We start from the raw sequence: 13,576 nt of genomic DNA on the forward strand, positions 1-13,576 counted from the left end.
CAGTAAAAAAAAATAAAAAATCCTTACAACCAGATATGTCATTTAAGAAGAAAAAATGCATACGACCCCACACTGACCCCAATTTAGACATTTAAAAGGTATAGTCCACCCAGAAATGAAAATTCTTTCATCATTTACTCACCCTCATGCTGTCCCAGATGCAAATTACTTTTTTCTGATGAAGATTTTTTTTTTAAATAATCCATCTCTGTGAGTCCATATAGTGTATGGGACCTCCCAATTTTATGCTTAAAAAACACACACTTCCAGTCAACTGCCAAATGCTGTCATCAGCATTTTTAGAAGGGTAATGTGAATGTGCTTCACAACATGCTGACATTCATGACAAGCAAACGTATATACACTCACTCAGGATTATTAGGAACACCTGTTCAATTTCTCATTAATGCAATTATTTAATCAACCAATCACATGGCAGTTGCTTCAATGCATTTAGGGGTGTGGTCCTGGTCAAGACAATCTCCTGACCTCCAAACTGAATGTCAGAATGGGAAAGAAAGGTGATTTAAGCAATTTTGAGCGTGGCATGGTTGTTGGTGCCAGACGGGCCGGTCTGAGTATTTCACGGTTACTGGGATTTTCACGCACAACCATTTCTAGGGTTTACAAAGAATGGTGTGAAAAGGGAAAAACATCCCGTATGTGGCAGTCCTGTGGGCGAAAATGCCTTGTTGATGCTAGAGGTCAGAGGAGAATGGGCCGACTGATTCAAGCTGATAGAAGAGCAACTTTGACTGAAATAACCATTCGTTACAACCGAGGTATGCAGCAAAGCATTTGTGAAGCCACAACACGCACAACCTTAAAGGCGGATGGGCTACAACAGCAGAAGACCCCACCGGGTACCACTCATCTCCACTACAAATAGGAAAAAGAGGCTACAATTTGCAAGAGCTCACCAAAATTGGAGAGTTGAAGACTGGAAAAATGTTGCCTGGTCTGATGAGTCTCGATTTCTGTTGAGACATTCAGATGGTAGAGTCAGAATTTGGCGTAAACAGAATGAGAACATGGATCCATCATGCCTTGTTACCACTGTGCAGCCTGGTGGTGGTGGTGTAATGGTGTGGGGGATGTTTTCTTGGCACACTTTAGGCCCCTTAGTGCCAATTGGGCATCATTTAAATGCCACGGCCTACCTGAGCATTGTTTCTGACCATGTCCATCCCTTTATGGCCACCATGTATCCATCCTCTGATGGCTACTTCCAGCAGGATAATGCACCATGTCACAAAGCTCGAATCATTTCAAATTGGTTTCTTGAACATGACAATGAGTTCACTGTACTAAAATGGCCCCCACAGTCATCAGATCTCAACCCAATAGAGCATCTTTGGGATGTGGTGGAACGGGAGCTTCGTGCCCTGGATGTGCATCCCACAAATCTCCATCAACTGCAAGATGCTATCCTATCAATATGGGCCAACATTTCTAAAGAATGCTTTCAGCACCTTGTTGACTCAATGCCACGTAGAATTAAGGCAGTTCTGAAGGCGAAAGGGGGTCAAACACAGTATTAGTATGGTGTTCCTAATAATCCTTTAGGTGAGTGTGTATATACACTACCGTTCAAAAGTTTGGGGTCGGTACGATTTTAAATACTTTTAAAAGAATTCTCTTCTGCTAACCATGGCTGCGCTTATTTGATTAAAAATACAACAAAAATCAGTTATAGTATTAAATATTATTCCAGTGTAAATCAGCTGTTTTCTGTGTGAATATATAGTAAAGTGTAATTTATTCCTGTGATCAAAGCTGAATTTTCAGCATCACCAGTGTCAGTGTCTTCAGTGTCAAATGATCCTTCACAAATCAGTATAATATGAGGATTTGATGCTCAAGAAACATTTATTATTATTATCAATGTTGAAACAGTTGTTGGTCTGTCAGTTTTTTTGGTTTTTTTTAGGATTCTTTGATGAATAGGAAGTTCAAAAGACTTGTGTAACATTATAAATGTCTTTACTGTCACTTTTGATCAAATTAATTATTCCTTGATAAATAAAGGTATTGATTTCTTTCCTCCAAAAAATAAAAATAAAATTCTCACTGACCCCAAACTTTTGAACGGTAGTGTATATACACATTTATTGTTATAGTAGCTATAATTTAGCTTCAGAAGACATTGTTTCGCAAACTGGGGACATATGGATTAGTCATGTTCACTTTGTATGTTTTTTTGAAGCCTCAACTTTGAGGGATCTACTCACTTGCATTATATGGACTCACAGATTTTTTTCCTAAAAATCTTTGTTTGTGTTTTTCTGGAGTAAGAAAGTCATATACATGTGGGACGACATGAGGGTAAGCAAATGATGAACGAATTTTTAGGTGGAGTATCCCTTTAAGCCACCCTTAATAAATTCTATACAGTATGTATTCCCTGAAAATCTTTTTAAGGATGTTTAGATAACTGGAAAACTAGACAAAAATACTGAAGAATGAAGAAAGTAATAGTCACACAAGCCCTAGTCTGGATCATGTAAGTGTACACTCACCCTCTCCTCCTCCTCCCTCATGTCAGGCATGGTGCTGACACACAGTGTAACAGCCGTGATGGCCACAAACACCACCGAGAGGCAGGCAAAGATCTTCCCAGGAATCCCAGAGTGAGGGTTCTCCACCATGTCTCTGAGGCTGTGCATGCACCCCGCCAGACGACCCTCCTCTGGGACCCCGACACCCGGCGCCTCCTCATACGACTGGGGTGAGGTCAGCTCGACCTCCTCCTCCTCCTGCCGGAGTCTCTGCCGCTGCTCCTCCTGCCGAAGACGCAGTTTTCTCAAGCAACACCACTCCAGACTGGCCTCCTCCACACCCCAATACAACAGCTCCTCCTGAAAGGACAGCGCGCACATCTCCCGCAGAAGACGGAGTTTCCCGGCCGCCAGGAACGTAACGATGGAGCGGAAGGCGCTGGGGCTTCGGTCGAAGAAGAACTCATTGCAGTGCGCGTCATAGTCATCACATAGGTCGAGGATTTCCTCGGCATTGCTGCAGCTACGTAACTTCCCCAGGCGCGTCAGTGGGAACTCCTCAAGAGTGGACCATGGTATGCGATAACGGATGCCGCCCACATTGATGATGGCGGTACGGTCAGCTAAAACACCCTCGTCTGCTCCAGCCCCTCGATTCCGGTGAACCTCGTCCCTCTGTACGCCGGGCTTGCGCTGAATTTGCACGCGTTTGTAGAACACACCCTTTTTGCTGCTGATTTCATGGGGGTTCTCCAAAGTTTTAAAGTGGAAGGAGGTAAACTGATGATCAGTGCTGCCTGCTAGGAAAGCCACCTCTTGGTACATCTCTGCCACGTGGCTGTGCAGGTCGTACACTCCACAAATACACAGTCTACCAGGTCACGGTGGTCATCATGGCGGAGCTTTGAGAGATAAAAGAGGCAGATATTAATAATGAAGACGCTATAGTTCCTGCTCCTGGGTGCAAGCACAACGGGCACAACACAAAAAGATTCTTTGGTCAAGATATATCCAAAACACACTGGAAATACTCCACAAAACAAAAGGAAAAAGTCTCTTGTACACTGCACATAATTAAGTTTTCCGGTTTTCAAACAGTTTTGTATTGTTGCAATATTGCTAGTATGTGAAAGAATAATGAGCACTTTTTCTTCATGTTATCTGCACCCAGATATGCCTATTAATTGTCAGCAAATATCCACCAGTTGATGCAAAACGTGTCTTTTTGACAGCTACGGGGCTTTTGTTAAAACTACAGATTGGACATCTGCATTTTTATATTCCCGCCCATGGACAGTCGGAGTGACAGAAAGGAAGAAAAATGCATTATGGGTGTTTTTTTCTGTTTTCTCTTGTCATGTAGCACAGATTTAAAATAAATAAATAAATGTGTTTCTACTGCCAGCCAAGCTTTGATAACTCTTTCAGTATTTCAGTTATTTAAACGGTTTCCCTGAATGTCTGAGTTAGAAACATTTCTGTCACCTGATTGGAGTTTGAGGTCTTTGCGACTGTCGCCATTGGCTTGCTTAGTTGGGAACACAAAATATTCAATAATATTATTGTTTTGACTGCACTGACACTATTAGATGAGAACAAAACTTAAACTGAATTGAGCTGGATGATGACAACACTATTTCAGTGCTACTTTTATAGCTGATTCGAATTTGTTTCATAATTGGCGAATTTTGCACTGTTATTACACTGTTATTGAACTGAACTGAATCAACATTGAACTCACAGTGAATAATGCACAATTTTCTTCTGAAATGAATCAACACCGAACTGACTTCAGCTAAATAATAATACTGTTGTCTTTACAGCAGAATTGAATTCTGTTTGCATCATTGATCATCACTTTCCTGTTTATCACTGTATTATTTTTTCATATGTTTAATGTCCCCTTTAATGTTTAACCCCTGCAGACCCTTTAAGCCACAAAAACAACAACATAATGAGACGCAACACAATCAGAGCTAGACATAACGCAAGGGGACTGTGCACAACTTCCATTGTGTTGTGTCTTAAAGGAATAGATCTGGTTGTTATTTTTCCCTGTGTAATTACAATTAATATGGACTAGTCCTTTCAGCTTCAAAAATGGACACAAAAGAACTGTGTGCTTGAGGTATATTCCATGTCTTCTGTTCTGAAGCCATATAAAAGCTTTGTGAGGATCAGAATAAAATTAATCGTTATTCAGTCACAATAATGCCAGTCACATTAGCACCCTGTATTGTATGTGCACTTGTGGTGTACTTTAAATCTTTAAGTTTACACCTGTATAAATATATAAGAGTACACTTTCATGACTGTTTCTTAACACACTTAAGAATTCTGTCTTAAGAATTATGTTTTACTTTAAAGTACACTTTAAATCACTGTTTTAATAATCTTTTAACATGTTTTAACAAGTACACTGATTATAATGTGTTGAATAACATACTAAAGCACATGTATTTGATTATAAGTGTAACTATTGTGTGTTCTTTATGCCCGATTCACTATTACATTTTCACAGACAAGTCTTAAGCCAAGTCCCAGACTAAAATGCATGTTTGAGCTGTTTTACCATAACTGAAAGCAACTTGCACTGACATATCTTAAAATATGTCAGTGCCGATGTTTTGTCTCAAGATGCACACCAGTAATGTTTTTTTTTTCTCTCTCTAGGGCACATTTATAAAAAGCTACTTAAATTCCCTAATTGAAAGCCCAACTCCTGGCTTAATCTAAGCCTTGTCTGTGAAACCAGGCCTTAAAGTTAATGTTTGGAAAATTTACTAAATTGCTTCATTACTACAAATATATTTCAATACATGACATACAGGTTTCAAAATAAATTACATTAAAAGTATATTTTAGTTGAACATAAATTCTTGTCAGTACATTTAGCTTAACCGTATTATAATGACAATAGAAACATATATAAAATGTCATACAAAAATGTTCTTAAGTCTTACTGAAAAAACACTTTCAGCTAAATACATTTAAAATACATTTAAACTACAATACATTTTCATTTAATTGCAATTAATATGGAATTAAGTCTCTCTAAGTTTTCTCTGCCCTGAAGATTTTGAGTGAAAATGAGTACACTTTTGCACGGGTGCAGAATTGAGCATTTCCAATCCATCATTCCATGAACTCTGGATTAAGAATAGCTTCAGCACGTTGACTGTCTCAAGGGCAAAAATACTCAGAATAGTATTTACTCATATAGGTTAAAAATAACATAATATAAAATACTCATATAGGTTCTTCCATCAGTCCCATGGCTTTGGAAGTCGTAATTGCTCACGAGTCTCGGGATGCAGTAAATTCATGTCACAACACAAGTTGAATCCCAAAGCAGAGGAATTAATTATGATGTTTTCTTTTCTATTCATGGGTAAGTTCCTAAATGAGCCATGTTCTCTACACAATGGCAGAGTAAGGTCCAATGCGCTCAAACGAACATTGGGTATAATTAGTGCAACTGCAATAAGAGATTTATGAAACAGACCTTCTCACGCCAGAGGATTCAATCTGTAATTCTGGGAAAAAGCCATCGGTCTCACAAAGGCTAGTCAGCCTTTAGTTAAATTAAAGCATGATGTATTCAAACAGCATATCTGAGCAGAAAGGAATCTCAGACTGTCGTCTCCCTCGTTATATTTATTAAGACGTCAGAAATGAATAATGAAAGGTGGTGCTATCATAGTGAATATTACGGAACTTCAAAAAGCAGCAGGCAGAATGTTAAAGCTCACTTAAATCAAATCAAGTTTTTATTTCAATCCCAATTTTAACTTAATTTATATTATAAATGAAATCTCTTTTAGAGTGACTCATCTATGTTTTGATTTAAGAAGCAATTAAAGAAACTTTCGAACATCATACATGATACAGCTTCTGTCTCGGCTTTAATTCTATTTATCAACATGTTGCTTGAGCACCGAGGCCTCTGTCAATCCAAATGAATCAGTGTCTAACTGAAACATGCCATGTGTTACCACTCAATCCATGAGTCAATATATGACCCAGCATTTCCTGCATGAAGCTCATACTGTGAATGAGCTCAAACTGCACATAATGTGCCAGTTGAAGTAGGCACCAAGGCATTTTGGAAAATGCAAATGAGGCAGACTTTTCTCTTGACCAAAGATGACACTGGGAAGCTACATGTAACGATGATGAATGATTTTTACTCAATATGTTTGAGTAAAGTAAAGCAATGCGTTTTTCTGGTTCTGCTGGAAGTGCTGAGGACACTGCTTTATTAAAGCGAGATCTGTGGGTTTACAGGGGGTAACAGAGAGGTCAAAAACAGAGAGAATGTCTGAAGGAGTATTCACTTCTTTATGGCAGCTAGCGCTCAAAGGAAAAGCTCAAACTGCGGTGGCCTCTGAGGACCATTCTGTGATCAGACAGTTATGTCTCAATGCTCTTCTGAATTTAATGCAAGTCTCTCTCCCCAGACAGACTGTTTTTTCCTTGTGACAGTAAAGACATTTATGATGTAACATTTCTATTTCAAATAAATGCTGTTCTTTTTAACTTTCTATTCATCGGAAAATAGTCGCGGTAGGACAGCATAAATCTGTAAAAATATGTAACACAGAACAGATAACGTCAAAGACGTCCGTTCAAATTTCATTTTGGAACTATTTTTCAACCATGATGGGACGTGTCGGAGGGACGTCTTTTCAACGGTCATTAAACGCCCAAATGTTTGCAGGGGAGTTATGGCTGCTGAAAATTCAGCTTTGCCATCACAGGAATAAAATATAAAATGCACTTTAAAATATATTACAATAGAAAACAGTTATTTTACATAGTATTAACATTTTGCAATGTTACTGTTTTTACGGTCTTTTCGATCAACCTAATGTAGTGAGAATAAGAGACTTTAAAAAAACATTTAAAAAATCTTACAAACCCAGAATTTTTATACAGATCTACTGTATTGTAGTGTATAATATGAAAACATGAACACACATACATGCACAAAAGGAGTGAAAACATAAAACATTGAGATGAAATTCCCTAAAGGCAAAGAGTGTAAGAGGGTGTTCAGACTGAGACAGTGTGGGCAGAGCTGTATGTCTGCTAGTTCTTTCTTTCTTTTCTTTCCCTTTCCAGTCTATTCCTTTAGTCCTGTGGGTCTGTATTGAAGTAAGAAGTTGGTTTTGAAGCTGGTCTGTGTGAACGATGGTTAAAGACCTTGAAGGCCCCCCACCCCCCAAATTATATACAATATCCCGGAAATCGAGTGAGTGAGAGAGAGCCTGCCCTGTTTCCACCTTTTCGGTGATCCGATCACAAGTGGTCAGCCAAGACACATTCTATACGTCTTCTATGACCACTCTTTTTTCGTCACACTCAACTATACATCACTTTCACTTTCGGCGCACAAATGCTATTGAATGAATGAACCTGTGTTAGGAGACTTATGCGAATAATATAGTATAATAATATTAGTATCACTAATAATCATCTTAAATATTACTAATCACCAATTTGTGATAAAAATAAATATCACTAATAGGCTAATGGCTATTTGAGTGAGGCGATTCAATCTCTGGTTTTTAATAGAGGAAAACAGAAATAAGTACTGGCTAAGGGGATTTTACGGTAGCGTACTAATATTTAACTAATATTTAAGCCAAAAACTGTATAGCCTTATATATATATATACATGGCTTTGTACATTGCTTTCAGACATAATAATTTAATGGCATTAGGTTTTGCTTTTGGATATAGCTTCTACATTATTAGAGACTACTTTTTGTCAAACTTGAGTTTGTTTTTTGTTAATTTGTTAAATTAATTTGAAGTGTCAGTTTTAGCATCATTTACAGTCAAATCTGGACACAGAGAAAGCATTTTGTTACTCGTCATCATACTAGTTTATAGCTTGATCAGTCAAACGAATGTAATCAGAATATTGACACAATGAGATATCTGGTCTGTGGTCTCTCCTTTTTGAAAAACTCAGTGATTGACAAATTCAGATTCAAGTAGCTTTATTGGCATGGTAAAAAGTCTTTTCATGGTAAAAATTGCCAAAGCATTGACAGGGCTCTGAACCAATTGTGTTGAGCCTTGTTAAATTTACAGGCAACAATGGGCATCGAATAAGGCAGTGATTGACAGCGCTCTAATCTAGTAGCATTGGGCATAGTCTGACTAGGCCTATACCTGTTCTTGACAAGCGCCAGTTTAGAAAACGAGCATTCCGCTTTTCGGTGCTGTAAATCCATTTATCCTTTGCTGAAACTTCCTCTTCGTCATGGAGAGAGCGGGAGCGTAAGCTTGCATGCCCGAGCACTTTGAAAATAAGGAGAAAAGCGTTCTTAGACGCGACATGAGAACTATCCCTAAAATCCGTCATGTGCGCTGTGCGCTCGTCAATTGCCTGTTATTTTAAAACCTCCGACCGACCAGTAACTACTGTAATTAGGCCACTAATACTGTAGAAATAGATTCATAATAAAATATTTGTAAAAAAACGCTGAACAGAGGCCCCCTGATCACGTAGGCCCCTAGACTGCAGCCTTTGCGTTAATCGGCCCCTGCCTTGGAGCCTGTCATCACAATTAGCAATCGGCACAGATCCATTCTAAGATGCCTGTAACATTGATTTCCTTTTTGTGAACTACTTCATCAAGGTCCCCGTATAGATATATTGAAGCACAGCCACACAAACTCTCCAGCACAGACAGACAGCTGAGGTCTTATGGGGTGGTGCGAGATGAAAAGGAACGGCGTACAGGAGCCTGTATGAGTGATGGTGCTGATGATGAGTGTTGCGGTGCTGTGCTGTGCGTCTCCCGTGGAAGATGAAATTCAATAGTGCTGATGGGGAGATTTCTGCTACGGCACTTTGAGGTAGAGACAGTTTAAGGCACTCATGAATCAATATGAGGTATTTGTGCTTGTTCTTAATAGATGACGACGTTATTCACGCCGCTGTGCTGTAAAACGAATGGGAAGACAATAAGTGGATTGTTTTTCTGTCAGTTTTTCTGTCTCTAGTGATGGGTTACGCTGCTAGGCAACCCTTAAAGTTTATGATAAAACTGCAAGTCCTCTCATTCAACAAAACACACAGATTAACTGTGCGCTGTTTCAAACCAAAAACATATTATTCATTTAAAAAAAAAAATAATATTAAGAATTCAAATGAATTCTATTTTAATATATTAACTTTAACATTAAGATTTTTTGGTTTTCCGTAAGTGTTGATTAAAATAAATCAATTGATATTAATGTGCAAATTAGGCATTTGCAAGATGCTTTTATACAAACAAACTTTTTTTCTCAGTTAATTACCTGGGAATGGAACCTATGACCAAAGTCTTGCTAGAGACAGGACCAGGATAACTCCATAGCTTGGAAAATAAATGAAAAAAAAAAAGATGTGCACATCATACTCAATTCAGACACTAGAAATTGATTCATTTAAATAAATCTCTGCTGGATAACTGCGACAGGTTTGGGGTCTGTTTCATTTCTAATTAAGGGGTCATTTCTCTCAGCAGTAGTAATACAGAAAAAACTGTCAGATCCTCAGTATTAAAAACACATTTATGAATGAATTTAAGATGGACAGAAAACCAAGAGACTGTCAAGAAGTTTTAAGTGACAAGAAAAAGTAAGTATAGCCTTCTTATTATCTTTCAAGACTTTAATACACACTTATGCATTTATGCATGTCACAGGTTATGCATGTCACAGGTTAACTATTTTAAATTATTTTCAGACATACTTCAAACAGACATTATTTATTACGTTTTTTTTTATGGTTAAAAGACTGTGTTAATAGCCATTGTACCAAATGTAGCCTACTTTAACTCATGCGTTAGACAGTAATGTGTCACCAACTCAACCAAATGATAAATACCATTAAAACCTAGATGTCATTTAATATCCAAAGGACTTATACTATCCATTCCACCAAAATAAACATGTTAATTATGTCACTTCAATAATAGGTCAGTGGCTTGCATATCACCTCACTCTTTTCTTTATCAAACACACATTGCAATGAATTGCAGTTGTCCACAACCATCTAATTAAGTTTTCTTTTTCTAACACTTTTAACTTGTATTTGCTTAGTCATTTATAATATGGGTTAACAGTGATATTTATGAATATATAGCTTATATGAATATAAATATATGATGTCAAAGTTTCATGACAACCCTAACAAGTTACTTAAATGTACAAATTTGGAAAGCATTACAATCATATTAAAATATTATAGAGTGGCCATTAAAACTCACAGTCTTTTAATCATCCTAGTTTTAGTTTGCAGCTTTAAAAATGATCTAATCATATTGTTTTGCCACAGCTGATATGAAATGGATTCATCAATGTGCTGGTAAAATGAAGCCATGTTTTTATTAAATATAGCTTAAAATTATTAATTCTCAGTTATGTAACTTTATAGTTTGCCATCTTGATTTGCCTGAAATCGCAAACTCCTCTATTCCGTGTTATAATATCATCTACAGAGAAACAGAGGAGTGTAATATTAATAAATACTAATGAAACGCAGTAGATATGAAATATAGGTTTTGTATTAAAACCAATTAAGCGATTTCCAAACATAGCGGTTTGGAAGTCAGAAGAGCACCGCACAAGCTTTGGATAAGCAGTGCTTTATTTACCTGCTATTGCGATAACGCACACAGAAACAAACATATAAGAGCCGGAGATATGAACAGACTTATTGCAAACAAATACAAACTCGAAAAAAATACAAAATGAACAGTCGACTTACCCGTTTTAAGCCCATTGATTTTGCGTTGCCCTGCTCATTTTCAGCTTGGACATGTAAGTTGTGCTGCGATGCATTTGCACATTTAGGCTACTTTTATTCCTTTATCCGTATTGCTGGATGATTTGATTCCAGCATCAGACTGACTCCAGCTCATAGCTCCTTCACAACTGCTAAAGTTCCTCAGTCTTCGTGTCAGAACACCGGATCTGTTAATGGGTGTTACTGCTGCTCTCACGCGCACACTCGAGTCCCCATCTCACCCCGAGTCTGCTTGCTTAGTAATAACAGAGCATTACCATGCAGAAATACGTTAAAACACTTCTCTCTCTCTCTCTCTCTCTCTCTCTCTAATTTTACTAATTAAGTTATCCACATTATAACCCATCCTGCTGTGCTGAACAGCTCATTTGCGCGTGAATGTGGACGGGATGTAGAGGAGCTCTTTCTGTCGAGTTTCAAAACATTAGCCTAGATATTTAACTTTTTGTCACTCGTTTTCCATTACATCATGTCTCATTGGTGTAGATTTTAGCAGTTCTCATGGGCGTGTGTAGGTAATTCATCAATAAATAGAAGCATATAGGCTAATTATATAGGCTATTAATATACATTTTTATAGATAATAACAAAAATGTAATCTATATAATATTGAAATACAGGGTAATTTTAAGTATTGTATAGCCTACTGTAAACAAATAATGTGAATTGAGCAGCTCAACTAGACTGGTTTTGACCAAAATGGTTTGGAAAAAACATATCCTTTAGATTGCATACATTAGAAAACATGAATAGAAGAGCATATAAAATCTTAGTCACTTTCTCATATTTTTCTGTGAGTCCGATCTTCTGAAATGGACACAGTCTGACCACTAAAGGGAGACAGAGAAGTCGATTCTTCTATCACAGTCACAGACTGTCAATGAGCTGTAATGTCAATTTGTCCCCTCAGGTTCACATCTTTCTTTTTGTGTCCATTAGGCTACCTCAAATTTCCGTCATGACACCTCGAAAACAATTCCTGATTAAGGTCTCAACCGAAACGTTGTATTGACTTACGTGCTGTATTGGATTTTGACTTGTATCCATTCGGCTATAAATTACCTGAGAATAACCTGGGAAGAGACCTAGGGACATTTTAAATGGTTTTAAAACATCCCTTACAGCACCTTTAATGACAGACACAAAGGCACAATTAATAAACATTTGGCTCCTGCAATGCACTTAAAGAATGAAATAATGATTCCCACGACCAGCTCAGAATAAACGGTGTATTTCCTGTTTACAATCATGTTGCTTTGCTCTGAGAGAAATCAAAATTAACAATGTATCAGGAGAGGTTTGTAATTAAGGCTGAGAGCTGATGTGTAGAAACACGTCTGTATGTCAGATGCTCAGCATCATATTGCTCATTATTGTTTTCTGCACACCAAACAAACTCTGAACATTATGCAAATCATCTGAGTTTAATAAGCGCGAACTAGTTGTATATTTTAATTGTGAAGTCGAAAGTTGTCTGTTTTCTCTTGTATCTGCAAAGAGGATGTTATGTGACCATACAAATTTTTGATGAGAATTGGATGGTCTATAAATTTTTCATCGTTTTTGTTATGCAAGTTTAAAGTCTTCAAAGTGACTCAACAGTCATTCTGGTATTACTTTTGGGCAGAAAAATCAAGTCTGTCATTTGTTCAGAATCACTAACCATCATCCTTGTGAGCTTACAGTGATAGTGCTAGACAAATTCTGAAAGAACCGATTCTGAACTTCTGATTTAGTCATTTCTGCCTTTCTTCCTGCACAAACCTACGTAGGGTTGTAACAAATTTGCATAATACCAATGGTCTTCATTGGATGCCCGCGAATAACGTCTACTTTGACCGCCCTCAAACACTGTAGTTGCAGTTGAGGCCTGGAAGAGTTTAATTTGTGTTGTTGACATGTCGAGAAGACGCTGTTTTCTGTGCCGCAAAAGCAAATCCACTTTGCATGAGCTTCCAAAGGATAAAACCGACGCCATTGTTACTGTTTGTATCACTGTGTATATCCAATGTTGAGGAAGCCTCCGGAGCTGAAATTCAGATATGGTAATGGACGTTTTGTTTTTTTACATGCGCTGTAAGCGGTAGACCAATCACAACAGACTGGACTGACCAATCAGAGCAGAGTATGCTCTGAGGAAAGGAGGGATTTAGAGAGACTGGATACTCGATCAAAGACACTGTGAGAAAAGAGGTGATGCTGCAATGTATATTATGAGAAAGTTTTGTATATAAACCTATTGCAGGAGACTCCAAAACTATAGGAACCT

At 37.8% G+C, this 13,576-nt stretch overlaps 1 protein-coding gene across 1 annotated transcript in view; it reads right to left on the minus strand.

Annotated features, from left to right (window-relative positions):
• Positions 1–11,582, minus strand: part of kcng2 (potassium voltage-gated channel, subfamily G, member 2) — a 41,214-nt gene extending 29,632 nt beyond the window's left edge. Inside the window, exons 1-2 of the mRNA XM_056254578.1 lie at positions 11,269–11,582; positions 2,520–3,400 (exon numbers count right to left, since the gene is read on the minus strand). Of these exons, the coding sequence (XP_056110553.1) occupies positions 2,520–3,323 (804 nt within the window). The 5' untranslated portion in view covers positions 3,324–3,400; positions 11,269–11,582. The remainder of the gene's footprint in view (positions 1–2,519; positions 3,401–11,268) is intronic.
• Between the last annotated feature and the right edge of the window lie 1,994 nt (positions 11,583–13,576).

Source organism: Rhinichthys klamathensis, unplaced genomic scaffold (assembly GCF_029890125.1).
Source record: "Rhinichthys klamathensis goyatoka isolate OS25496 unplaced genomic scaffold, OSU_Roscu_1.1 h1tg000111l_1, whole genome shotgun sequence".
NCBI lineage: Eukaryota > Metazoa > Chordata > Actinopteri > Cypriniformes > Leuciscidae > Rhinichthys > Rhinichthys klamathensis.